Source organism: Triturus cristatus, chromosome 11 (genome assembly GCF_964204655.1).
Source record: "Triturus cristatus chromosome 11, aTriCri1.1, whole genome shotgun sequence".
In the NCBI taxonomy this organism is placed as follows: Eukaryota; Metazoa; Chordata; class Amphibia; order Caudata; family Salamandridae; genus Triturus; species Triturus cristatus.
In genome coordinates this window covers 163,507,341-163,534,692 of record NC_140594.1, presented here as the reverse complement: position 1 = coordinate 163,534,692, position 27,352 = coordinate 163,507,341, and the positions used below count along the sequence as shown (strand labels likewise).

At 49.8% G+C, this 27,352-nt stretch overlaps 1 protein-coding gene across 1 annotated transcript in view; it reads left to right on the top strand.

The window, feature by feature from the left end:
* Positions 1 to 27,352, top strand: part of CFAP251 (cilia and flagella associated protein 251) — a 670,115-nt gene that overhangs the window by 337,543 nt on the left and 305,220 nt on the right. Inside the window, exons 12-13 of the mRNA XM_085633872.1 lie at positions 2,691 to 2,941; positions 4,471 to 4,622. Coding sequence (XP_085489998.1) covers positions 2,691 to 2,941; positions 4,471 to 4,622 — 403 coding nt within the window. The remainder of the gene's footprint in view (positions 1 to 2,690; positions 2,942 to 4,470; positions 4,623 to 27,352) is intronic.

Genomic DNA, 27,352 nt, shown 5'->3' with positions numbered 1-27,352 from the left:
CTTCCTGCAGCCCTAGGTTCGGGAGCTACTTCACACATCTGTCTGTCACTTTCTGCAAGAACTGGGTCACCCTCCACCTTTGTTTGCAAGGCCAAAACAAGGCAAAGTATCACTCAGCAAACTCTTTGGTATTGCCCTGTTTCCTTGAGTCAAATGGCTCAGTGAATCCAGCAGACATCTGTTTGTAAACTACAGGTGGACATGTCAAGTCCTTGCAAGGCTAACTTTGTCATCCTTCAAGGGTCAATAGATTCACTGGCATCAAATTAGGCAACTCCAGATATAGGGCTATTAAACAAAAAGACAGAAGCAGCAAGCTAAATTTAAAACATTTGCAACTATTACTCTTAAATGTAAAGCTGTGTTGCCACCTTTAGTTTGCTTCTTTTATTGTGAGTCTCCATACATAGTCAGGCTGCATTTTGCATTGCTGCACAATCCACACACTCATCGGAGTGAGACAGGCCATACAGACTCACTCAAGCTTCCCAAACTGCATAGTCACTTGCCCTGTTTTACTATCTAATTGTAAAATGTTATATTGTTTTACATTACTACTTTCAAGCCAGATGTATTTTCCTTGACAATGGTTAGAAGCGAAGGGTATGGACAGTGGACCAAAAACACATGTACAGCACCCGTACCGTTGATCACCAAAATATTTTACATTCAGAACAATCTTGTGTGCAATTTTCCGAATGTCCAAAAGCGCCTCCCTTCACAGAGGGATAAGAAACCACAAGGCAGAATCGGAGCTGCCCCACTGACAAACAGACATGTGTACATAGGACTTCTTCAGGGCACTATCATTGTAAAGTGTCAGACACAATCACAGAAATGCACCTTAGCTAAGGGCACTTTCCAATATAAATGCCAATTGCTGACATCAGTTTAGCGCTTGGAAAAAATAATCCATGCAGGAAAATAAGTAATTTGGAAAATCCAATGGACAATAGATAGATGTTGGTAAAACACGTAGTATGATAACCATGTGTCAGAGTTAAGCGTGAAGGTCCATATCAGACTGGCACTACGTGGTGGGGAGTATCCACCAGATTGTGTGCACTGCAATGGAAGTGCATCTTGGTGGAAAAGGTTCAATAGAAAGCCACGACACATAGTTATCATACTACGTGTTTTACCAACATCTATCTATTGTCCATTGGATTTTCGAAATGACTTATTTTCCTGCATGTATTATCCTTTGTTAAAAAGGACGAAACGCCTTGGCTGATGGTTTTATGAACTGAACAATCCTCAATAAACAAGAGAATAACATACGCATTGCATTGACAGACATTCTTCATCTAATTGTGATATCTTGATGCCTATTTCTTAACTTGTACATATGTCTGTTTGTAAGTGGTGCAGCTCCAATTCTGCTTTGTGGTTTCATTGACAATGCTTTTGTCCAGTTTTAAGGTTATCTGGGAAGGTTTTTTGCATAATGGAGATGTTGTACATGTTGAGGAGAGGAGTTGTGGCATCTCTATGGAGAGATGTCATGATGGATGATGGCATAATGGTGTCTTCCTAAATGGTTGCTTCGAGTACACTAAGTATTTTGGTTAGTTTTTCATCCAAAAGAGAATTAAAGAGTGACCATGAGGGAACTGAATGTAAAGGGGTTGTCAGTGGAGTGGATGTCTGCTTCTTTCTGTTAATGTGAGACCTGATTTTGCTTATCTTGTCGGAGACGAAGTGATTGATAGTATTGCACTTGTTGACTGATCACAGAATTGTGAGTTCTGTGAAAGAGTTGATGCAGTGCTTAACACTCTTTAAAAGAGCCTTGCTACTATTAGCTTCATTGATGGTTGTCTTGTAGTAGGTGGCTTTAGTTTATCTGAGTAAGCGATCTGTGAGCTGAGTCAGGTTAGGCCAGGTTAAGTCATTCGATCAACTCCATTTCTTTTCCTATCTTTGGTGTGCTTGTTCTCAGGGGTACTAAGGCTCTGAGAGTGTTGCTTTGGATGATCACGTTTTCTTAAGTACATTGAGGTCAACGTGGTTGAGTAGTCTGTTGACATCTGCTGAGTTCTGCTGGATATTTGAGATGGCAGCGAGTTCGTTTTCGAGGGAGTCCAAAGAAAATTTTTCGAAGGAGCAATACAGCTGATTTATCTTTTTTAGTAGCCAATGGTGCACAGTTTTGCAGTGAAGGACGAAGAAGAGGTTGGTATCGTAGTCCATCCATTGCAGGGGTACAGCGACCTTACACTAGATTGATGGTGAGCCTAGCAGGGTAACATCCACTGTGTTGTCTTCAGCATGGGTCAGCTTGATGCATTGTTGCTTATAGTTTAGAATCTTGAGGAGTGTGTTGGAATTGTTTCGTTGTCTTGGTTCTTGAATTACGGTGGAGGTTAAAAAATCTCCAAAGAACATGGGGTGTCAGTCCTGAATGGTAAAAAACCTGCATGATTTAGTGTTTAGATGTGGAATTCAGAGACATCCCTGCATCTACAGTAATTGTAAAATAAGTAAGAGAACATGTTTATATAGTGGGTACAAATTTTTTAAAGCTATTGATGAGACCTTGTGCATCGCTTGTGAATACTCTTATATGTCTAGACATCCAATTCACTGGCTGATGTTTCACCTAATTTTCTAGTTATTTAATCCTTAAATTTCTTAGACTGATTTAAGGATGTGCTGTCCTAATTGTGTCTTTTAATATCCATGAACAGCAATTTTGTGGTCTCTACATCTAATGCCACCGTACTGCATGTTTCAACAAATGGGACAAAACTTAAAAAGTTAATGCAGGAGCCATACGAAGTTGTGCCCGGCCTTGCCTGTCATCCTTCCCAGCCGCTTCTCGCCATTGGCAGTTACAGTGGAATTCTGAAAGTCTGGGACTACAAGGAGAAAAATCAGTTTGTTAGTAGGATCTTCGGAAGGGGCTTACGCTTACATTGCCTCACCTATAACATTGATGGTAAGTGATAAAAAACAATTGCCAATACAAGGTATTTACAATTCTAAATGTTTTGGTTTGATTTATAGTAAACTCCTTTATTTTGTATATAATGGGAAAGAAGCTGCATTCTGAGTTCCGTTGAGATCACTTACTGGGGTGCTTGCATATAATTACCTTTGTATACAATTTGAATCCTTGTATCTGACATGCGTTGTAACCAGATGGGTCAAAGAGGGAGAATGCCCCAGTGTCATAGATAATTGCTGTGTAGAGGGACCTTAATTCCAGTTTAAAAGTATTTCGTTGTTTTTGGCCCTAGCATTGGACAAATTATTGATTATCATGTACACATCAATCAACTCCACTACATTCATGTACCATGAGATGTGGTACCAGATTCACAGGTCATGCTTAAACTGTTGGTTGGTAGATTGCTACAGGGGATTTGATAGAGTTCAGGATTCTACACAAAGTGTCTTAATCCAAAGTAGTTTCTCATACTTTTCATTACTGTAGTCCAGGTCACAATGTTGTGACTCAGCAATCTCCCTTTTCAACTTTATGTAGTTATTGTTAACTTAACTTCTTCTTCTTCCCCACCAAGTGATTCCTTCTCAACCTTTTGGTCCGCACTGGTGGTCTAATCCGAGGGTTTGAGAAACACTGGTCTAAATGCTTTAAATGTGATTTGCTGGCCACACATCAACACCTGTCTCTGTAGTTCCTCAACAGCAGACACCTGCTTCTATGTGATGCAGTTGACATGTTGTGGGACTGTCAATTGAAGGGTGGCCCTGTGTCCATGTTGACAAACCATTGTTAAATGTTGCCAGAGATGTACTTAGTTATTCTCTTCAAACATACATTTAGAAATGCAATGCAAAACCCCAATATCGCATTTAAGGAATCACACCTATTTGCATCTGAAGTGCACCCCACTGTGGAAATGAACAATACTAATCACTGAGACTTACTACTAAATTTGTGTTTGCCTGAGCTGCACTGTCTTCAGGCAGTTTAAAATCAGTATATCTGCTTCATATGTAAAATTAAATTCTATAATTGGATTAATAAGTCACACATACATTGCTTAGGCCTTTTACAATAAACCAATATCAGTTTTACATATGGAGAGTGCTTAAACTGCACTGTGGTATCCAAGTCAGTTGATACCATAACACCAGTTTTTACCATTACCCAGCTCAATACTGCTAGTTTTTCTAAAATAAAAATAACAAATTGGGGACCTAAAGTTCAACATGCGTTTAATGCAGAAATAATGCACAACCAGGAAAAATCACCAAAGGACATTGTGAAGTCAACGGACCAGAGCATCCACTCATAATCCAGTTGGAGCATGTAATACTGAATTCTATTCAAATTATATATGTTTTACACTCTTTATTCTTAATGCAAGTAAACCGGAACATGAACACTTATCTCACTGGCTTTGTTTACACCTCGATGGCACCTAACTTCTTAATAGTTTCTTCCTAAATTGTACATTCTGAACATGGCTGTGCTGTGTTACCATTTATTTTATTTAGGTTCCTTATTGGCTGTTGGTTGTACTAATGGAAGTGTGTACATCCTTGATTCTCTGACACTGGAAGATGAGTGCCCAGAACCTTTCCAGTACGCCCGAGGGACAATAACTGACATGAGCTTCTCCTATAACTCCCAGTATCTGGCAACAGCTGTGAGTATTTCAAAGTTATTTCACTCAAAACATTTTTCATGCAATGCACTGTGTCGCAAAACCATGCATGTTCATTTATTGATGCAAAAGCGACAGCACTGACTCACTTAAAATGGAAAGCATTGAAACACTGTAGGGGACTGATCTTCCTCCTACAATAGTTGTGCTCTCTGATTAGAAGTTCTCCTAACGTTATTTTATGTATATTTGTAAAACGCACTATCACCCGCGACAGTATCCTGGAGTTGAACAAGTGGGTGTGCCTAGCTCTACCTGTGGTAGGTTGGTTAATTGAAAAGCCAGGTCTTCAGCTTCTTGCAGAATTCAACAAGAAAGGAGGAGGCTCTGATGTGGAGAGGGAGGTTGATCCATGCATTAGGAGTGATGTAAGAGAACGCTTGTCCGCCTGGCCTGGTTCTGTGTATGCATGGAAAGTTGGCGAGTCGGAGTGCTGCTGAGCCGAGGTGTCTGGATGGTTGGTGGAAGGACATGCAACTGTTCAGCTAGGTGGGGCCTGGGCTGTGGAGTGCTTTGAATGTGTGTATGAGGAGTCTGAATTGAGCATGTTTGGAATTCACTGTAGTTCCCTGAGGTGTGGTGTAATGTGAGTTCTGTGTGGAAAGTTGAGAATGAGTCTGCTGCTGAGTTCTGGATAGTCTGTAATCTTCCAGTGAGTTCCTTGGTGATCCCGGCGAAGAGGGTGTTTCCATAGTCCAACTTGGCGGTGACTAGGGAGTGAGAGAAGTAGGATGCAGTGACAGCATTGACTTGTCCAGTCATGTCCAGTTTGTTGTTGATGTTATTCCAAGGTTCCTGGTGTGGGTTCTAGGTGTACGTTCGCGTTCAGCCACCCATCAGTTGAAGTCCTATGGTGAGGTGTTCTTGCCAGAGATCGCTACTTCTGTATTGTCCGTGTTGAGTTCGAGACAGTTTTCTTTCATCTAGTTAGCGACTTTGATCATGCAGGCGGTGAACTTGTTTCTGATGGTGGGAGTCTTGTCCGAGAGGGTGAGTACGAGTTGCATGTCGTCTGCATAGTAGAGGATGTTAATGTCGTGTGCATGGATGACATTGGCCAGCGGGATCATATATGCGTTGAAGAGGGTGGGGATGAGCGATGAACCTTGAGGGACTCCACAGGTGAGATTGCAGGCTTCCGAACAGTAAGGTGCCAGGCTGACAACTTGTGTTCTATCTGTTAAGATCCAGTAGAGAGCGGGTCCTTGGATGCAATCTTGTGCGGACGCCTGATGAGGATGGGATTTGAGACCATGACAAATGCTACAGAGTGGTCCAGAAGAATGAGGGCTGCCATGTCTCCTCTGTCAAGGATCATGCAGATCTCGTCTCTGGTGGCAATGAGTGCTGTGATTGTAGTGTGGTTGGGCCTCAATCCAGTCTGTGTGGCATAGAGGAGCTGGTGGTTGCTGAGGTGGTAGGTGAGGCGTTGGTTGATTGTTTTCTCGAAGACATTTGCAGAGTATGGAAGGAGGGAGATGGGTCTGTACTTGTAAAGCATGACACGGTCAGTAGATGGTTTCTTGAGCAGTGGTATGATGGTGACATGTTTCCAGATGTCCGGGATTATAGCTGAGTTGAGCTGAGTCGATGGAGGCAATGTGGATGGGTGTTAGTACTTTACTGATTGGTAGGAGGCCTTTGGTGAAGGTGTAGGTAGGGGCAAGGGTCAGATGGGGTCCCAAGTGGATGGTCTTCATGATAGCTGTAATTCCAACAGTGGTGATGACAGGCCACGAGGTAAGGGGTTCATTCATCAATCATGATAGGAAGTTGAGGTGCAGTGGTAACGGGATCCGGTTGAGGGTCAAAGTTGCTGTATATGGAGGTGATTTTGTTATAGAAGAATTCTGAGAGCTTATTGCAAAGGTCTGGTGATGTTACTGGAGGCGACAGGAGGCATGGTGAAATCTTTGATGGCGAAGATTTCCTTGCTGTTGCTGGCATCTATGCAATCTACAAGAGCTCTGTGTGTGGTGTTCTATATCTGCTGGTGGCAGCATCTTGGGGCTAATTTGAAGATTTCCTTACCTGCGATGTCTTGGCTTTTTCTCCATTTGTGCTCCAGTTGCTTGCAGTGGCATTTCATCAGTCTGAGTTCCTTCTTGCACCAGTTGGCCTGTGCTTGAGCTCTTGCCTTTGGGTTGCGGTTGAAGGGAGCCAAGGTGTTGGCGCATGCAGTGATCTAGCTGTTAAGGCTTTTGATGGCTATCAGAAAGCCGCTGGTGTGCTCGAGCTGATTCTCGAAAAGGGAAGAAGCCCACTCCTCTTCTGAAATGCTTTTCCAGCTCTGGCAGGCTATTCCTGTGGTGGTAGGTGAGGGTTTGAGATGGGCATACTGAAACTGATGAAGGCGTGGTCTGTCCAGGTCATAGTAGCTGGCTTATCAACTGTGATGCTGATGATTGAGGAGACAATCGGGTCAGATAGCTGTCCGGCGGTGTGGGTGGGGCTTGGTAACAGGCTGTGTGTGGCCCAGGTTTGCGAGGTTTTCCAGAAGGGCTGTAGAGTTTGGGTCGAAGCTGTCCTTTGGGTGAAAGTTAAATTCACAGAGGAGAATGAAGGTGCTGGCTTTGATGATGAGGGGGTAAAACAAAGTCTGTGATCTCACTGGAGAAATTGGTGCGGGGTTAAGGTGGTCTGTATTTGAGGGCTCCGCACAGGAAGAAGCTGACTGTAAGGCGCGTATCATGAAAGTGAGGTGTTCCATGTAGCTGGTAGTGGTGTCGGTGGCAGGGTCCACGGTAACAGTAGAAATAGTAGTACTGAAATACATTACATAGACCTCCATAGAGAGAAAAATTAAATTGAGCACACTATCAACCTCATTTTATAACATCCAAAGTTCAGCCAATCACAGCAGAGACCTCAGAGTAACCCTCTCCAAAGAGCCACCACCTCAGATTTCTTACCGCACGTCGTGTGATTGGGAGTCTCTCTGAGCTCTGCTCAGTGACAGTTGGCTTTTTCAACTTTTGACCTCCAGCTTCCAGCTCAAGGTATTCCCTTCTCTGACTTTCACAATGCCAGATAAAAAAGGGTTGTTTAGGCCCTGTAAAACTTGTGGGAAATCTAGACTTTCCTCAGAAGATCCCCAAAAGCAATGTCTCTATTGCCTCTACCCTGACCAAAATTCCAGGGAATGCAAATACTGCTGAACCTTCTCGGCCAAGACCCTCAAGGATAGGGAAGGAAGACTGCTCCTGTGGCTCCAGAAGAAAAAAGCTCTTTCTGAATCTAGCTCTGACACTGAGGAAAAGCCCCATTCTTCCTCCAGGAAAAGAAAAGAAGGCAGCTCCTCTTCTAACAAAGGGGACTTCAAGAGATCTAAATCACAGGAGCAGGAAGAATCTGAGGAGAAACGCCAAAGAAAGCAGGTAGAAGGAACTTTAAAATCCTCTTCTGCTCCAGTCTCTGCTTCTCTAACTCCTGTGAGAGATCTTCCTTCTCTTCCGTCGACGGCGTCGTCGACAAGAGCTATCTCTGCCAGTAGACCTGAGGTGATTTCTTTGCCGCCGAGGGCTTCTACGGCGACAACATCGACTGTCACAACGTCGACGGCCGCTGCATCGACGGGCCCGCAGTTGACGATGACGACGGCGTCATCGTCAACGAGACCATCTCCGTCAACGAGACCTTCGTCGACAAGCATTCCTCTGCAGACGAGAATTTCTCCATCTAAAAGCACTCTGTCGACGACGCTGTCCTCGTTTCGGCCGATGATGGTGGTGTCAGCGTCAACACCATGGACGGTACCATCGACGGGAGAAAAAATCAATTTGGGACCATCAAAGATTCGGTATTTATCAAAAATGTCTCCATGCCTCCAGCACGTTTGCTTGACTTTCAGGAATCTGAGGATGATAGCATGTTTGGCCCTGCGTATAGTCCTTCTCAACTAAAAGTTAAGTGTCAGGACTCAGATGATGATGAGGACTTAGAAGACATTAATCCTTCCTCATACCTTGCAGGAGAGTATTCTTTCACTGATACAGCTACTATACAACAGCCAGAATCTTTTTAAGAGCGTTATCCCTAGGACGAAGAGGATCCACGCCATTTTAGGGAACCATCTATTAACGTTCCAGTGTCGTTGGTAATAGACTTATGTCACATGCTAAATGACTACCACAGGCACTTTCCCAAGGCAAATGCTCCGCAACATCCTCCACCAACTCAGCATGCTCCGGTAGAGCATGCAGGACAAGTAAATTCTGGGCCCACAAGGGAAAAGGTTTTGCCTCCTCCTAATGTTATTTCTGATGATACACAAAATGTGGTCCAACGACAGGTAGAGGAAGGAGAGATAAACACTGATGTGACACCCAGGACGAATAGGATGATTATGTAGTTCCCACACCGTCATCTCCTATCCCTCCACTTGCAGACTGTCCCCCTGCTGACATCGGGAGCTTTCGTGACCTTCTAGAACGTGCTTTGAAGCGCTTTGATCTACCTGTGCCAGTTGAACAAACTGAGTGTTTCTTCCATGACTTTAAGCCAGGCACTCAACAATCCATTAGGGCAAAAACTGATGCGGACACCAGCTTCTATCCCAGTGGTAATTCTGAAACTGGATAAGAAGTACAAAGCCCCGGATAATTCACCCACATGCCTCATTGGTCATCCTAGACCAGATTCTGTAATCATGCAGGCTGCACAAAGAAGAGCTAAAAACCCGGCATCACAGTGTTCTGCACCTCCGGATAAAGAAGGACGCCGTCTGGACAACATCAGGAAGAGGTTTTCCGCCCTGGCGGCCACCTCTATAAGAGCCTCCAATGCTATGGCCATTCTGGGAAGGTACGACTGACAGATGTGGTCGGACATCTCTTCACTTTTAGAACATCTTCCTGAAGATAAGAAGCAAGGGATATCTTATCAGAAGGAGAAGGAGCTTCCACTGAAATTATAGAGATCGCTTTGGATATCTCTTCTACTTATTTTCGGCAAATGGCAGGAGCAGCGGTGCTGAGGCGTCAGGGGTGGCTGAAGGCAACTAGCTTCCGACCTGAGGTTCAGGCTAAGGTGCTAGATAGGCCTTTTGACGGCGAATGTTTATTTGGCAGTCATATAAATGAAGCCCTTCAGTCTATAAAGAAGGACACAGACACTGCTAAATCCCTAGCAATGCTACAACATTGTCGTTTCCAGTCCTTTCGGGGCAGAGTTCGAGGGCAGTATGCACCCAGACCACAGTTCCAACAGGGGTTTCAACATTATCCTCAAAGCACCTATCAGGCGTCCAGTCAACCTTTCAGGTCCAGCACTGCATCGTCCTATTCACGGCCCACTGGTCGTAAAAGGCAGCAATCTGCCGGAAGACTGCAGGATTCAAACAAGAGGTAATGAGTTTCTCCAGGCCCCTGCCACTACAGTCCCACAACAATTCGAACCAACCTGCTCAAACTTCTTACAAAATTGGATGTCCATCTCGTCAGACAGATGGGTTTTGGATGTCTTCCGTCACAGTCACACCCTAGAGTTTGTACAGTATCCTCCATCTACTCCTCCTCCGAAGGTACTACATCGTCATTTGCCAGATCTCAAGAGGGAAATAAAATCTCTTCTTTCCAAACATGCCATAGAAAAGGTACCCTTACATCAGTGCAATCGGGGGGTTTATTCCCATTTCTTAATCAAAAAGAAGACAGGGAAATGAAGTCTTGGCCCTCTGGTTACTGAATAAAATCATCAAAAACCAATCTTTCAAGATGTTGTCTCTGCAGGAAATCCTTCTTCTTATGGAAAAAGGCGATTATCTATCATCTCTTGATCTTCTCAGTGCTTATTTTCACATCCCTATTCATCCCAAGCATACAAGATACCTCAGGTTCGAAGTGGCGGGGTGCCATTGTCAGTTCAGAGTGCTTCCCTTCGGTTTGAAGTCGGCCCCCAGGGTCTTCACTAAATGCATGGCGCTGATAGCTACCTTTCTGAGACGTTCAGGTCACCAGGTATTCCCCTACCTGGACGATTGGGTAATAAAAGCTCCTTCATTTCAGGCAGCCAGGAACTCTACTCAAACGTGCCAGAATCTTTTCCAGTCTCTGGGTCTTCACCTCAATCTAGAAAAGTCTTCTCTCATTCCTTCCTAGGAGCTCGCATCGATACAAATCTCAGCAAAGCCTTTCCAACTCCTGAAAGGGTCGCTAGTCTCAAGGATATGACAGATCTTCTATCATCAAAAGTCGGTTTCTGTCAGAAAGTACAAATCTATGCTGGGAAAGATGTCCTCATGCATTCAACTAATTCCCAATTGTCGTCTTAGTATGCGCCCACTGCAGAAGCAACTGGACACTCAATGGGTTCAACCCAAGGGGTCATTCAACGACATGATTCAAGTCTCAAAGGCAATGAAAGCTGCAATGTCTTGGTGGAAGATCAAGGAAAAGGGAGGATCTTATTTATATGGACAAGGGGCAAGTGATTCATCCTCAAATTCCCTCTCTTCACTTGTCGGCTTGGCTCCTCACTTCATTGAATTTGAGAATTTGAACATACCCAATGATTGCAAAGCAATTTAAAAAAATTCTCGAGCTCCTTCCATGCTCTAATGTTACCTTGCAAAATGGAAAAAGGTTCTGTGTGTGGAGCAGCGTTCTTTCTGTGTATCCACTTTCATCCACACTGGAACAAGTATTGCCTTATCTTTTGCACCTAGCCAAGGCGGGACTTTCGCATTCTTCCATTATATTCCAACCTGCTGCGATTTCTAGATACAGACAACGTCTGGATCAATCTTCATTTTGATCTCATAGACTTATTGAGGAATTTCTGAAAGGCCTATTCAACGTGGGCGAGGACGCACACGTTCACAAAGCATTACTGCCAAGTTGGTTGGCGGAAGGCAGATATAGCCATGGGACAAGCAGCTCTTTGTCATCTCTTTGCCTAAGGTAGGAGGTTTGTAGCCATCCTGATTTGTTTATTTACTCATTTTGTTTATTCTTGTATATCTACTTGACTGTTATTTCTACTTGCATTAAGAGAATTCTGGTTTTATATAGATATATGTATGTATGTTTTTTTCTTGGTACTGTCATGGTGGGATTGTTCGCCTTCATTGTTACTTCTATTTATCAATATACTGCTCTTTAATAGGATTTAATCATGTGAATCTATAAAAGATACAATACTGGAGGAAAAAAAACAAGTTACTTACCTGTACACTGTGGTTCTCCAGTATTGATATATTTTATAGATTCACATGCGACCCGCCCTCCTCCCCGGTTAGGCTCACCATTCTACCTCAGAGTAATATATATATTTGCACACTTGTGCTCGAAATCTGAGGTGTGGTGGCTCTGTGGAGAGGGTTACTCTGAAGTCTCTGCTGTGATTGGCTGAACTTTGGATGTTATAAAATGAGGTTGATAGAGTGCTCAATTGAATTTTTCTCTCTATGGAGGTCTATGTAATGTATTTCAGTACTACTATTTCTACTGTTACCGTGGGACTCCCACCATGACGACGGGGAAGATTCAAGCATGTGAATCTATAAAATATAGCAATACTGGAGAACCACAGTGTACAGGTAAGTAACTTGTTTTTTCACCTTGTTTCTTGCAATGCTCTTAACTAAAGATGTGAGACCGTCTCTCCAGAGCCCTTGCATGGATCATATTTTCTCACCTTCGACATCTTCACATCTGTAGACTGCCAGGTTCCTTTTCATGTTATATGTACCCAACCCCCATAGTTATTTAGCAATACCAACCTGACCTCTCCCTATACCCAACTAAGAAGTAGAAGCTCACTCAGACAGACTGTTAGTATGATTATAAGGACAAGCATGAAACTGAGCTTAGTCGAAATTAGTAATGTTTGAAGGGATTAATCTTCATCTAGTTCACCTAATCCATCTACTTAAAGTACCTGTAGAGGAACAATGACCCTTACTAGCCAAACCAAAAGAAACAACAAGAAAATCTACCTGGCAATATGAAGAAATCCTATCCAGGAATACAGACAATTCCCTATGGAGGCTGTGGAGGTTACAGAGTATGTCATAGAGCCTTCTGCTCAAAAATAGAAGAAGGATAGAAGAAGACCTTGAGAAAGATGAAAAGAGGGCCTGAGGCAGAAAGGAGGAGTCTGATGTTAAAGCCAGCTTGTCAGAAAAGTTCTTATAAAAGATCATTAAAGAGCAAGATACCAATCTCTTGTCCAGCGGCCTCAGGAGCTTGCCACTAAAAAGAAGATTTTTAAGGATAGCAATTTCAAAGAAATATATTACAAAGGTTCAAAGCGGTCTTCATGAAAGATGTGAAGGACTATTGGAAGGTCCCAAAAAGGAACTGGAGTATGTACCATTGGATGTCTCAGAAAAAAAACTTTTCTAAAAATAGAAAGCCAAAACATCCAAAGGAGAAAAACTAGACCCTTTAATAGAGTCGATGGTCGGCCACTGACTAAGTAAAGTAGAACCAGTGAAACCCCCAAAAAAACCTATCTTTTAAAAATTTCAGAATCTTACCCCTATCACAAAAAATTGCCTGAAACCCCCTGGAAACACACCAATATTAAAAATATTCCCAGTACCTCTGTCTCCAGGATTTCAAATAAAAAATGCCACCGCTGCAGAACATCCCAAAGACTCACCATTTCAATTTCCAGACTCCCAGGGGTAGTCTTCAGAGAGATGTTTCTGACAGTTGTGGGAACTTGAGAGGGGACGAGAAAACTCAAAAAATCCAAGGAGGTTAAAGTTGGAGCAATGGTCAGGATTTCCACATGATCCTCCCTGATTCCCAAAGAAATTAACTCAACAGATAAAAACGTGAGAAATGCATATAGGTGCACCCTGGGCCACTAAATACTCTGCACTTCTACACCCCACCCTTTTGGAAATGGAAAAAGAGAGAGGAGAGACTGGACAGAAAATAGTTCAGGGGTAAGCAAAGAGATCTAGCCAGTGTGTTCTGAACTTATTCTGATTGGCTTGAAACAGATGCGGGCAAAGCCCTAGAGACACTGATGATGAGAGAATCTGACTCAACCTGTCCCTATCAGCTCTGCCAGATGGGATTATACTGGAATGCTACAACTGCCTAGATGCGTTGTACAGGAATGAGAGACCTGATTATCTTTCCAGAATCCCTTGGTTCTAAATCAGAGGGGCAAATGGCAAAAGAGCATTGTAAAATGCCAGCAATTCTTTCCACTTGAAAGAAGTTCCCTATTCCTCCCTTGCCCAATGACACAAAACCATATAATCTCATATAGTAGCTCCACATCCCTCGTAGCTGGCATCTGTCACCAGGAACAGAGGTTGAGGAGAAGCCAGTGGAATCCCCTGAGAATAAATAGTCTGCATTTAAACACCATTGCAGGGAGCGTGGCCTGAGGCGTCAAGATGGCAGATGCACTCTAAGAGTGCTCTAGACCCCCTACGTCATTCGCCTGGCATCCGCCCGTCTTCAGCTGCAGCTTACCGTGTCCAGGGGCAGATCCTGGTTCCCCAAACTGCTGGCTTCGGTCCGGTCCCTCTCGTATGCGGATCGGACCTCTTCTTGCCGAGACTCGTCCTTCTCCCTCTCTCGGCCCTGGCACTTAAAATGGCAGCCTAGACGGTTGCTCCCTGGCCGCGGCCGCACCTGTCAAACTGCTGCCGGAGCCTTTTGCTGGACGTCTCACCCGGGGGGCACCTCTGCGATCCTCCTGTGCTGGGGCGGACAGTGAGGGTCTGGGCTGGTGCCCTCGCTGTGTGAAACGGTGCCGGGACCTGCTTGTGCCTGCCGCACCTCGGCTGTCATTGTCGGACAGCGGCGCTTTGGTTTCCCGCCCCCGCTTGGACCTGCCGTGGATCCTGCTGCTTGGCGGGCTGGCGGGGTGGGGCTCCTCCTTTCGGCCTTGACTTTCCTGATGGCGGCCCCGGCGGCCTTCCACGCCTAGACAGGCGCTCCCCTGCCGCAGCCGCATCCGTTGCCCCCGCCGCCTGAGCCTTCTTGGTGGTCGTTTCCCCCTGGGGCACCCCCGCGCTCCTCCGGTGCTGGGACGGAGCGTGGGGACTGCGGGGGCCTGAGCTGGTGCCTCCGGGGGCGGAGTAGTGCTGGTCCTGTCTGTGCCTGCGGAGCCTCGGCTGTCATTGCCGGACAGCGGCGCTTCTGCTTCCTGCCCCCGCTCGGGCCAGCAGCTAATTCTGCTGCTCGGCGGGGTGGGGGCCGTCCTCTGGGTTCCGTGCCGGCGCCCGCTGTGGCATTTTGGACTGGATCTGCTGGAGTCTCTGCGGCGAACGGGAGGGGGTCGCCGTTCACCCCTTGCAGCCCGCGGGAAGCGCAGCTCTGGTTCTTGACTGTTGTGTCCTCCCCTGGGGCTCGGGGCAGCAGCTGTGTGTCTGCTGGGACATCAGGGACCGCCCTCCGACCTGCACAGACGGTGAATGGGGGGGACCGGCCACTAGATCGGGTGGCAGCCGGGGTGACAGGGTTGTGCTTCGGCCCCCGCCATTTCCTACCCCTCGGGGGTGCCTCCGGTGGCGTGGTGGTGGGCCCTGCTGGGCGAGCTCCCTCCGACTGTCTCCCACTTCCCTTTGATTGTTCGGCCTGGTGGGGGCGGCTGGCCTCTCGGGGGCCCTGGGCTCCGGGGGTGCCTGGGATCTCTCCACCATCCGGCAGGCGATAAGCACCTCTCAGGCCTCCGTGGAATCCTAGATCGGCGAAGTGAGGGTGGATGTGGCTCTCATTCGCCAGGACCTGCGCAACGCCACAGCGCGCATCACGGAGGCGAAGTCCCGGATTTCCACGGTGGAGGACGACATCACCCAGCTTAAGACCCAGGTGGCCCGCCTCCAGACCCAGACCTCGGAGCTCCACCGTTGGGCTGAGGACGCAGAAAATAGATCGAGGAGGAACAACCTGCGCCCCCTGGGGTTTCCCGAGGGAGTGGAGCAGGGACGCGCCGACACGTTTGTGGAGACCTGGGTGCGCTCCTGGATGCCCAAGGACACCTTGTCACTGTGGTTTGCTGTTGAACGGGCTCACCGATCTCTGGCGCCCAGGCATCCACCTGGCGCCCCCGCCCGTCCTATAATTCTGCGAGTCCTCAACTTTCGAGACAGAGATGCCATTCTTGGGGCAGCTAGGGCACAGGGGCCGCTGCACTACCAAAACAGAAAGATAATGGTCTTCCCGGACGATACCAGGGAGGTGCAGGCCCAACGCCGGACCTACGATGAGGTCAAGCAGAAGCTTCGCAGTATGGGCCTCCGATACGGCCTCCTCTTCCCGGCCCGGCTCAAGGTCATCTTCCAGCATAAGACTCTTTTCTTTGACAGCCCCCAGGCGGCGTGGACCTGGCTCACGGAGGAGAGGCCCCTCCTGTCCCGGTCGGCCCCTTCCCCCGCCCAGTGGGCTCCCCAGCAGCTGGACCGGTTCCTCCCTAAACCCCAATGGCGCCGGACGAGGTCCCGCAGAAAGACAGATCGCCGTGGGGGGACGCCTCGCTCTCCGGGTGCGCCGTCATCGCACCCCCTGTCACGAACCTCGGTCCGGGGTTCTCTCACTCCTAGCTCGACCTCCTCACTGAATGACCTGAGTGCCCACCCGGGTCTCTCGACCAGTCTGCGCCAGGCCCATTTCGACTCAGACCTGTCCAGGAGCCCGTTGCTCCACGGAACCGGAGACTTGGAGGTCACCTGAACGATAACACATGACAAGTGCGCTTCTCCACACTTTCTGGGGCGCCCTGGGGGTGACGGTCTGTGAACTTCCCAGGGAGGGGCCGTTCATATCTCCTTGATTCCGACGAATTATTCCCTCCTTCACTCCATGGACTCAACATACATTCTCTGTTGCTTACGTATAGCTATAGCTATAGCTGTTTACTGCTTATCCTAACTCATGGAGGGGGAGCCATCTCTGCCATAGTCATGTTCCGCTAATCGTTTTAGCTTAGCAACCAGTCTCTTGTTGTTTAACTTGTTTTTCCTTTGCAGGGCGACAGATGCTTCATGTTCCGAAGTGTAGGGTGGGGGGAAATGGGGGGCAAAAGGGGGAGGGAGACCGTTGTCTCCAGTTTGTTTGTTGTTTTTAGCCGCCTACGGGCCGCTGTTCTCTGTTCTTTTTGGTAGCTCCACACACATACACGCTGCCCGCGACGACACACGGCTCACCTCGGAGTGCACCTCCTGGCCCAAGGTCCCGGCCAGGGGAACTTGTTCACACTGGGACCAGACGTTGCCTGCGCTTGCAACTCCTTCTTTTTATACCACTCCCAAAGATGGCGTCTACCTTCTCTAGTGCTCTCCACGTCGTCTCGTGGAATGTCAACGGCCTCCTAGACCGCATAAAACGCACCGCGGTCCTTCGAAGCGCCCACCGATATGCACCGGATATCCTGTTCCTGCAGGAAACGCACCTACTGGCCACACAATGTAATTTCCTTACCCGGTATGGGTTTGACAGGGTCTGGCACTCGAGGGGCTCCCGGGGGGGGGCATTCTACTCCGGAAAGGGCCTCCCTTTACCTTGACACACACTGACACGAACGTGCATGGCCGTTACGTGGCCCTGACGGGTAGGATTGAGGGCCATCCCATTAATCTCCTATGCACATATATCCCCCCCGCCATCATGGTCCCGGCCCTCTGCTGCCTCACACTGGTGCTTTCCTCCTTTCCACCAGGCCTGACGGTGATAGGAGGCGATTTTAATGCTGTTTTACAACCCGCCTGTGACACAACGGGTACCCCATCGGCGGCCCGCCTTGCCTCTGCAAAACGATTATCTGACTGGTCATCGGCCCTGGGTCTCTGTGACGCTTGGAGGGTGTGGAACCCCCGCCAGGTCCAATTTACCCACACATCGGCGGCTCACCATACTCACTCTCATATCGACTTGTTTCTGCTGTCGGCTGTGGACTGTCAATTGATGTCCGGATCCACAATCTTCCCCAGGGGTGTCTCAGACCACTCACCCGTCTCCCTTCGTCTCGGCAGCCCCCCGGCATCGCTCGGACGGTATGGCGATTGAATGCTTGGTTCCTGCAGGATTCCAAATTCGCGGAGTCCCTTGGGCAGGAACTGCAGCAATTTTTTTCCACGAATACTGGCTCGGTCTCCTCGTCGGGCACGCTGTGGGAGGCCAGCAATGCTGTGATGCGCGGGGTGGCTAGGGGCTTGGTCCACGTGAAACACCTGGAATAAACTGCCCGGCTTACACAGCTAGAAGCCCAGGCCGCGCAGTTGGAGGAGGCCAAGGCTACCCCCGACAGTGAAGACTCCGCCCATCAACTCACCCTGATCCGTGAGGAAATTCTGCGGATCTCGATGGAGTCCGCTATAATGCTCTGGCGCTCTTCTGTCGCGAGGGTGTATGGTTGGGGTGACAAATACGGCAAACTTCTCCACAATCTGGTGTCCTATCCTAGAGCCAATCGCATTATTCTCGAGCTTCGGGATGGAACCGGAACTCACCACACCACATCCCAAGACATCACCCAGACATTTGCGGACTACTACACAACCCTTTACGCAGCCCACCCTCCCCAGTCCTCACTGGCGGCTTTGCTGACTGAGGCCGGGACTCAATTGCCCCGCCTCTTCCAGATAGATTCTGAGGCTCTGGGCCGGCCATTTACCCCGGAGGAGATACATGGGGCTATCTCACTGTTGCGCTCCGGCAAAACGCCCGGGCCTGATGGTTACCCCCAAGAGTACTATGCGGCCTACCAAGACACATTAGTTCCGCACCTACAAGACCTGTTCAAGCAGGTAGTTGAAGTGGGGGCCTTCCCACCAGAGACTGATGTGGCCACCATAGTAGTCCCCCCGAAGACGCAGCCACCCTCCCTCGAGTGTAAGGACTACCGTCCCATCTCCTTTATTAATCTCCCTTATTAAATTAAAATTAAACTCTTTGCCACCATGGTGGCCCAATGGCTCCGTCCCCACCTACAAGACCTGGTGCATGCCGATCAATGCTGCTTCATGCCCGCCCGGGGAACCCGCCATTGTATATGCCGGCTTCACCTCGCCCTTGCGCATCGTCATCTGTTCAACCCGTATCTCGCATTGCTTTTCCTAGACTTTGAAAAAGCATTTGATACGGTGGATTGGGGTTATCTGGGGGACGTGCTGGAGAGGATGGGCTTCGGCCTCTCCTTCCGACGCCTCGTTCGGGTCCTCTATTCCACCCCCAAGGCACGGGTCTTCATTAACGGCGTGGTTTCGGAGGCATTCCCTGTCCGGAGGGGCACCCGTCAGGGCTGCCCACTCTCGCCGCTCCTATTTGCACTAGCAATGGAACACCTAGCCTCCCTCATCCGCCAGGATCCTCATTTGCGACTGGGCTTGGGACCCGCACCAGATTGACAAAATTGCCCTGTACGCCGATGACGTCCTCCTCTTCCTGGCGGACCCGGAGAGCTCGGGCCTGCGATGCCTAGATGTCCTTTTGGCCTTCTAAAGGGTCTCCGGCCTCAGGCTCAATCCTGCTAAGTCCACCCTAGTCCCTTTGCACTCTTCTTGGGCGTGTATCGATTGGCAAACGACCATCCCCCTGCGGAGGCAATCCTTCAAGTATCTGGGGGTGTGGGTGGCCCTCCTCCCAGAACTCGAGTGGGCCCTGAATATCTCGCCCCTGGTCACTAAAGCCAAGGCGCACCTCAGAAGATGGCAGACCCTTCCCCTTAATCCCCTCGGAAGGAGTGCCCTCTTCAACATGATGGTCCTGCCCCGCTTCCTATACATCCTGAAAACTGTGACCACTCATCTCTCAGGTAGTTGGTTTCGGGAGCTGGACGGAGTCCTCACCCGATTCTTATGGGGTGGAGGGAGAACGCGTGTGTCTCTAGCGCATTGCCGCTTCCCCCCCTACGATGGAGGAATGGGGGTGACTAATCTCCACCTTTACTATTTGGCCGCTAGGTTGATTGTGATCCACGATTGGTTCGCGGGCGGCTGGTCTGACCCGGCGTACCGAGTAGAGCTCCGGATGATAGATTTTGCGCAACTCCAGGGGTACCTGTACGGGAGCCCAGTTCCCCATGATCTCCCCCTGTCACTAGAACGGTGCTTATGGCATGGCGTACCGCTTTGCGGTATGTTAAATGGGATCGGAAACTCATGAGGCAGACGCCTCTGAGGAGTGGGGCATGGCTAGAAGAGGTCTCGTCCCTCCAACACTTCCGTAAATGGGATCACATCGGGATCTCGCAGCTCGGGGATGTTTGGGTGGGGGACCATCTCAGATCGTTTGCAGACCTACAACACTGCCACTCCCTCCATTCCTACCAATTCTACAAATATTTGCAGTTGAGGCACGCTCTCCAAGTCCATATCCCGGCCCCCACCTCCCTTCCTGAATTTAGTCCCCTGGAGGCCCAAGTGATGATGGGGAACCTGGGCAGAGGGGTGGTGTTCCGGATTTACCGCTCCTTGGTGAATAATGGCCCAGCATCCTTAGACTCGCTCCTTGCCCGGTGGGAGGGGTGGTTGGGCCCCCTAGAAGACGTGGACTGGAGGGACGCCCTTATGGCACCTAAGACCCTGACGACCTCCTCCAAGCTGTGTCTAGTTCAATTCTACTACCTTCACATGACTTACCTCACTCCGGCGCGAATGTTCAGCGCTCGCTTGCGGTCATCTCCGGCGTGCCCGCGCTGCACCCATTCCCCTGCCGATTTCTATCACATGGTGTGGCAATGCCCCGCTCTTGCCCCGTTCTGGGCAGGGGTGGAGCGTGAACTTACGCAAGCTCTTGGGTGGGAGGTCCCCTACGACACGACCCGCTGCGTCTGATCCTGGGAGTGTTTGACGGCCTTGATGGATCACAGGCCGATAAGCGTCTTTTGGGCACGGCTGTAGCGGTGGCAAAGCGTGATATTTGTAGTGTTTTCACTGTATTACTGTATGTGTTCACAAATGCTTTACACACTGCCTCTGAGATAAGCCTGTCTGCTCGTGTCAAGCTACCAAGGGGGTAGCTTGATTTTTCAGTTTCGAAACAGTGAACAAGGTGTCCGATAGAGACTTCTAGCCACATGTTAGAAATGGGGATCTCAAGTTGGCAGAGGTAGGTACCTTTGTCCTAGTAGGGGCCCTTCTTCCTAGTCAGGGTAAGGCGGATATACTCCTAAAATAACCCCTGCTCACCCCCTTGGTAGCTTGACACGAGCAGTTAGAAGAATAAGTATTCTTTATCTAAACCAAACAAGGCCAAAATACAGTTATCAAAATAGGTTACTCACTCAAGTAAAGTTGGTAGCAACAAATAACTCCACCTGGAGTTATTAAGACGTCGTGACAGATAATAATCCCAAAGTACAGTCAGGACCGTGAAGTAAGTGGTGTCAGGCGCGGAGTCAAGCAGACCCCCAAAGAACAGTACCTTGGAAACTATGAAAGCAAAGACAGTGCCGGCGTCAGGGAGGTGATACTTTGTTGGCGCCGGGCGGTAGCGGTTCCTTACGACCCCAGGGGAGGTGAAGCCTTGGGTTCCTTACTGCGATGCAGGGGAGGTGCGACTTCGGTTCCATACTGTGTCGGGGAGGTGACGTCACAGTGGCGGCGAGGCGCCGGTTCCTTATGACGGTGCGGTGTCGATGGATTCGGGAGTCACCCACGTCGAGTATCGGCTTCGCGTTGATGAAGCACCGGCGTCAGTGAAGTCGGGCTGCGGTGCGAGTCGGTATGGTGCATCGTGGACATCACGAGCGGTGTCCTCGGCTCTCGTGCAGTGCAGGCAGTGGCCTCGGTGACGGCTTTGGAGTCGATATGGCATGACGTCACCAGGCGTCAGGCCTACGGTGCAAATCGGGGTGGTGCGTCGTGCTCTTCACAAACGGTGCCCATGGCTTCAGTGCAGGTTACGGCGTTGCTCGCCGGCATCGGTGTTGCAATTTCCTTCTGTGGCAGCTGATACGGCAGTTCCAGATACAGAAAGACAGAAGAAATTAAGTCTTTGTGTCACTGCGACTTCAGAACAGGATGCAAGCTCTATTTCAAGCCCTTGGAGATCTTCCTCAAGCAGGGAACACAGCAAACAGCAAAGTCCTTCTCCTTTCCCAACCCCAGACAGCAAAACAGCACAGGGGCACTATTCCTCCTCAGCTTCTCTGGCTCTTCTCCTCGACAAAGGTTCCTCTTGATTCCCAGAAGCGATCTTAAGTTCTGGGGTCAGGCCCCAATATTTATACTACACATCCTTTGTTCTCTGGTGGCAGAGAAGCCCTGTGCTCAGTCAAAACCAGTTCTGTCCTCTCTGGTGCAGCTTCCTGGCAGGAGGTGGAGACAGTATTGTGGAAGGCAGACCAGTCCCATTCAGGTGAAAGGAAATCTCCTCCCCCTACTCTAATAGCAGCCCAGGTCTATTCAGCCCTGCACTGACTCATCAGACTCTCTGGAGCCACTGGACATCCCCAGCCCCTCCAAACCCAGACAGTCAATCCACATCGCAGCAGATGTACACTAGATGGCTAAGCAAGAAACTACCTACTTTCTAAAAGTGGTATTTTCAAACACAGAATGTAAAAATCACCCTCACTAAAATATGCATTTTAACATTCTGAGTTCAGGCATACTAAACTTTATTTTCCTACCTTGTTCCCAGGGATAATTAGGCTTATAAGATGTTATAAGCAAACTCCCCATTCAATCCTATGGGAACAGGTAGCCTTGCAATAGTGAAAAACGAAATTGACAGTAATTCACTATCAGGACATGCCACACACACCAGGGCATGTCCTACCTTTCACATACACTGCACCCTGCCCACAGGGGTACCTTAGGCCTACCTTAGGGGTGATTAACATGTACGAAAAGGGAAGGTTAGGGCCTGGCAAGTGGGTACACTTGCCAAGTCGACATGGCAGTACTAGACTGCCCACAGATACTGCAGCGGCAGATCTGATTCACATTTACAGGCTGCTTATGTAGGTGGCACAATCAGTGCTGCAGGCCCACTAGCAGCATTTGATGTACAGGCCCTGGGCACACACAGAGCACTGTACTAGGGACTGACTAGTAAATCTGGTATGCCAATCATGGAAACCCCAATCCATAACAATAATTTACAAAAGGAGCACTTGCACTTTGGCACTGAACAGCAGTGACAAAGTGCCCAAAGCATTGAGACCAGCAAAACAGAGTCCAACACACGGCAAAAACACATGAGGTCAAGGCACAAAATACGGGGAAAACCCACGCCAATGATGCCAGGTCTAACACCACAGATTCCTTTCCTTTTGAATTGTGTCGAGGCGTCTGACTGGATCTGGAAATGTTTATCGAGCAGTTCCTCTGCGTGCCATTAGGTAGCGTTGTTTGACTCCATGTCACGGCAGTGTAGTCCGTGCCGAAAGTGACATGCCCGTTGCCTATATAGGCGCTACCCTAGCATGCTGATGTCAGTTCTTTTCTTTTCATGCCAGTTGGTACATATCTAGAGAGAGCTACCCCTTAGGCATTTTTTTACTAAACTTTTTTTGACTTTTTGTCAAGGTGTTTTTTGAGGATATTCTCCTAGTGTGGCAGGGATGTCATCGCAGAAGGGCAGCATCAAGCCCTGTGGTGTTTGTCACCAATCGATGTTAGTGACTGGCCTACTTCTTGTATGCCTTTGGTGCCTTGAGCGTGACCACAATCCGAAGGCCTGTTTTGATTGCTGTGCCCTAAGCCCTAAGGCCAAGAGAGTGCGATCCCTCAAGCTCCTGAGTCCGAGATTGTCGTCGCTCTCGAAGTTGTTAGGTCACTTGGGTGAGTCCCACCGTAAGAAGAGTGCAAGAAGTCGAAGAGGTTTTTGACTTCACCTTGTCCTTCGGCTGATGAGATGAGGGAGCATCGGCGTTCGAGACCTGGCTCCGACCTGGAGCCTGGTTCGGCTCTATACTTCCCTGAGTTTCCAGGAAACGGACTGACCCCCACTCAACTCAAAGAATGCTCCTGCTGGCGGACCCTCGGGCTCTGCAGGTTCAGGAGGGGCCCCTACTGGATCCACTGTGGCGTCTCCGGCACCAGTCGGGCTCCTTGGATCCACAGATGGATCCGGATTGTTGCTGGTCATACCACCTTGACCTTTCCCGGCACTGATCCCAATGCAAACGCTCCCGGCGCTGCCAGCGCCCATCGGTGGCACCGACTGGAGCCATGCCTTCCAGACCAGAGCCTGAGACCATTCTTATGGGCTAGGACTCTGGGAGGATTGGGAGGGGTCCTAGACCCTGAAGAATACCAGCCTTTTGACACCAATGTGGACTGGTGTGAAGATTTGATGGAAGCTAGCAAACTGGCCTCCTCTCCAGATACTGGCATGCTTTCTCCCCCTACCATGGCTACGGAGGAGGAAGCGACATTTACAGTGGTGGTGAAGAGGGCGCCCGAGGTCCTGAACCTTAGTCTACACTCCGTGGCAGTCAAGATAAACGTCTTGACGAAGATGCTTTAGTCTGGAATGTCCCCCTCGGAACCCCTTCTTCCCTTTTATGAGACCCTTACTGATGTCCTGCTTGGGACCTGATCCAAGCCCAGAACAGGGACTCCTGTAAATAGGATGATTGCCTGCTGCCACCGCCTTTCCCCAGGGACCCCAATTTCCTCACACATCCTACCCTGGAGAACTTGGTGGTCCAAGCCTCTACTTCTCGCGTAAATCCTGGCAATTCCCTACCGCACCACCGGATCAAGAATCTAAAATGCAGGGGGCGTGGCTTGCCGCCGACGGGAATGGCCGCTCAGTAGCGAGGCTCTGAAGCGCCACTCCCACAATATCCTGTCTCCTTCGTCCCCCACTGCCCCGACCCGTGCTCTGAGGCATCCCCTGTGGTCTGGGGGCTCCCGCCGACCCTGCTGATGGTCGGATAACGGCGATTCCGGCGCTGCTGGTGCCCTGGCCCCGGGCGGTGTGAGCGTGCCCCCTACTCTGACTCCTTTACCCGGGCGGTCTGGTGGTGGACCGGTCCGCGCTGTTGGGAGAGACCCACCGGGGCGAAGACATCCAGGGGTGTGCCCAACTCCTCTACTGTGCTATCCAGGCACGACGTGTGGTGGCCAGCGGTGAGGCCCACGATTCCCTGTTCCTGCTGGTTGGAGGGCTTCTGACGCCGGCTGTGAGTGGCCTCTGGGTGGCCTGCGGGACGGCGGGCTACCCTATGGAACTGTGACTCTCCGGGTACGACTCGGCTCAGTGACAGGTTGACTGGAGACGGCGCCTGGTTTCCCCGGGCCGGTAGTGCCAGCTGGGACGACAAAATATTGTGGAGGTTAACTTGGTGTGCAGGGGGCAGGAGCCGGCCCTATCCTTGACCCACTGCTTGGTGCGTGAGCCTTGGTGGAGTGTCCCCCCGACTGGGGTGTATCCTGCGAAAGCCGACAGGCCGGGTGGCGTAGTCCACTGCGGGCGGCGGGGAGTAGCGGCTGCGCCCAGAGGCCGGGGAGCGCCACCTAAGTGGTGATTATGGCAACCGGGCGTAACAATAGCACAGACTAAATTGGAGAAATTCGCCTGGCAACACCAACAAGGCGGTGAGCGGGTCGTGACACCGGCCTCGGACGGCAAGGCAGAACCGACGAACAAAGACCTCCTAGATGCGATCACGGCTGTCAAGGCGTCCCTCGAAGCACGGATAGACACCGTGACATCTGATGTGGGACTGATTCGTGAGGACGTGAGGAAGATTGCCGAACGTGTGGGAGCTGTGGAGAGTGTAACCAAAGAACTGACCAGCGACACTGGCCTTCTCAAGCGAGAGGTCGCAGACCTGCGTGCCTCCCACGAATTACTGGCTCGGCAGTTGGATGATTACGAAGGCAGGATGTGCCGGAATAACATCCGCATTATTGGTGTTCCGGAAAATGCGGAGGGGCAGGCAGCGGATCTCTTTGTCGAGGACCTGGTCCTCAAACATCTACAGCCCTGAGATCTCTCAAATTTTTTCTCGATCGAAAGGGCCCACCGAGTGCCGGGTGGTCGCCCTCGTCCGGGGGAGCCCCCTCAACCACTTCTTGCCCGAGTGTTCAATTTACGTGACCGTGACACCATCCTTCAATGTGCAAGGGCGGCCCCACCCCTTACTGTTGAGAACAGCAAAATCACGTTCTTTCCTGATTTGACTCTAAGGGTCCAGAAACAACGAGGCAGCTTCCTGGAGGTAAAAAGAACGCTCCGTGACCAGGAAGTTAAGTACACGATGATGTTCCCCGCCAAATTGTGGGTGGAGGCTGATGGAAAATCATGGTTCTTTACACGCCCTGAGGATGCCTGGGGCTGGTTGGAGGGCTGGCGTACTGTGGAAAAAAGGAAAAAAAAAGGGGCCTTCCGCGGCGGATAGGGCCGATGATTGGCGCCAGCAGAGACGATCTCCTTCACACTCAGACTCTGATGCCCAGGGTCAAACCGGGGAACACTAACTCTGGACGATGGTAAGATGTTACATTGCTTGTATTACCTCATCGGAACTCCCTGGAACATATCTGGTGGCGGACTCGTGGCTCTCATGATGTCGGGGTGACAATGATGGGTGTGTCCCGGGACGTGGGAGGCACTCACCCCTTTGGTACGCTGTCACCATGGGCCTCTACGGAAGACAATGGGGGGTTGGTTGCCTGGCTTCCACCGCTGTAGTGTTGTTTTTTTCCTCAGTTTCCGCATATTCATGGGAGCTGCTTATCGTGTAGTTACTATTGCTGAATGTGCCGCGACGATGAGGCTCTGTTTGACAGGATCTAATAACCCAGACTGAGTTATGAGTTTTTTATACTAGTGAGACTGGTCGGGCGGGGGGAAGGAACCTACGAGATTTCAGTCAATATGTTGGGTGTGGGGCAGCTCACGTTTCCTCGACTTGTTCCTGGGGGGCGACAGGCGCTCTGCAAGTTGGGGGAGGCGGGCGGTTCTTGTCCCGTTGTGCAGGGAGGCAGAGTGGGGGGTATGTTTTCAGGATTTTGGGGTTGCTTGATTTGGTTTAGTTGGAGTGATGTTTTTTATTGTTTTACTGTAACAGTGCTACATGGCATTCTCTATCAACACGTTGTAAGGTGTACTTACCTCCAGGCTACTGGTTTCATCCTTTTTATTCTTAGGAAGGGCGGTAGGACGACGCGTACTGTATTTAGAGCAGTGGTTGAAGGGCCCCCCCACAATAGCCACTCCGATCACTCCATCATACTACTGTTGAGATCTCATGGTGAAGAGTCAGGGACTTAGCCTCATGACCTGGAACATTAACGGGTTGGGGGACAAAATTATACGGGGCATAGTGCTGCAATATCTCCACCGTCACCGACCAGACTTAGTGCTGTTCCAGGAAACCCACCTCATAGGCAACTCATGTAGGGCCCTGGACAGAAAGGGGTATCGTATGGTACGCACTCTAGCTTTACCTCAGGATCCAGAGGGGTGGGGATCCTCCTTTGTAAGGGTTGCCCCTATGTGATTCACAATACACGGTCCGAACCACAAGGTAGGTATGTGGCCTGCTCAGGCAGCTGGGAGGGTAGGGTCCTCAACGTGCACTCTGTATATGCCCCTCCGGGCCTCCAGCGCCAGACTCTAGCAGAAGTGGGGACGCTCTTGATGACCTTACCCGAGGGTGCCCTGGTAATGGGTGGCGACTTTAACTTAACGATGGACGGTACCATGGACCGTTCTCCACCTCGTGGGGACTCTCCGCACGGCTCGCAACTGCGCACTTTTACGGACGCTCTGGGACTGGTAGACGTTTGGAGGTGGTCACACCCCGAGATACAATTTACACTTTCCAATCTGGTGTTCATG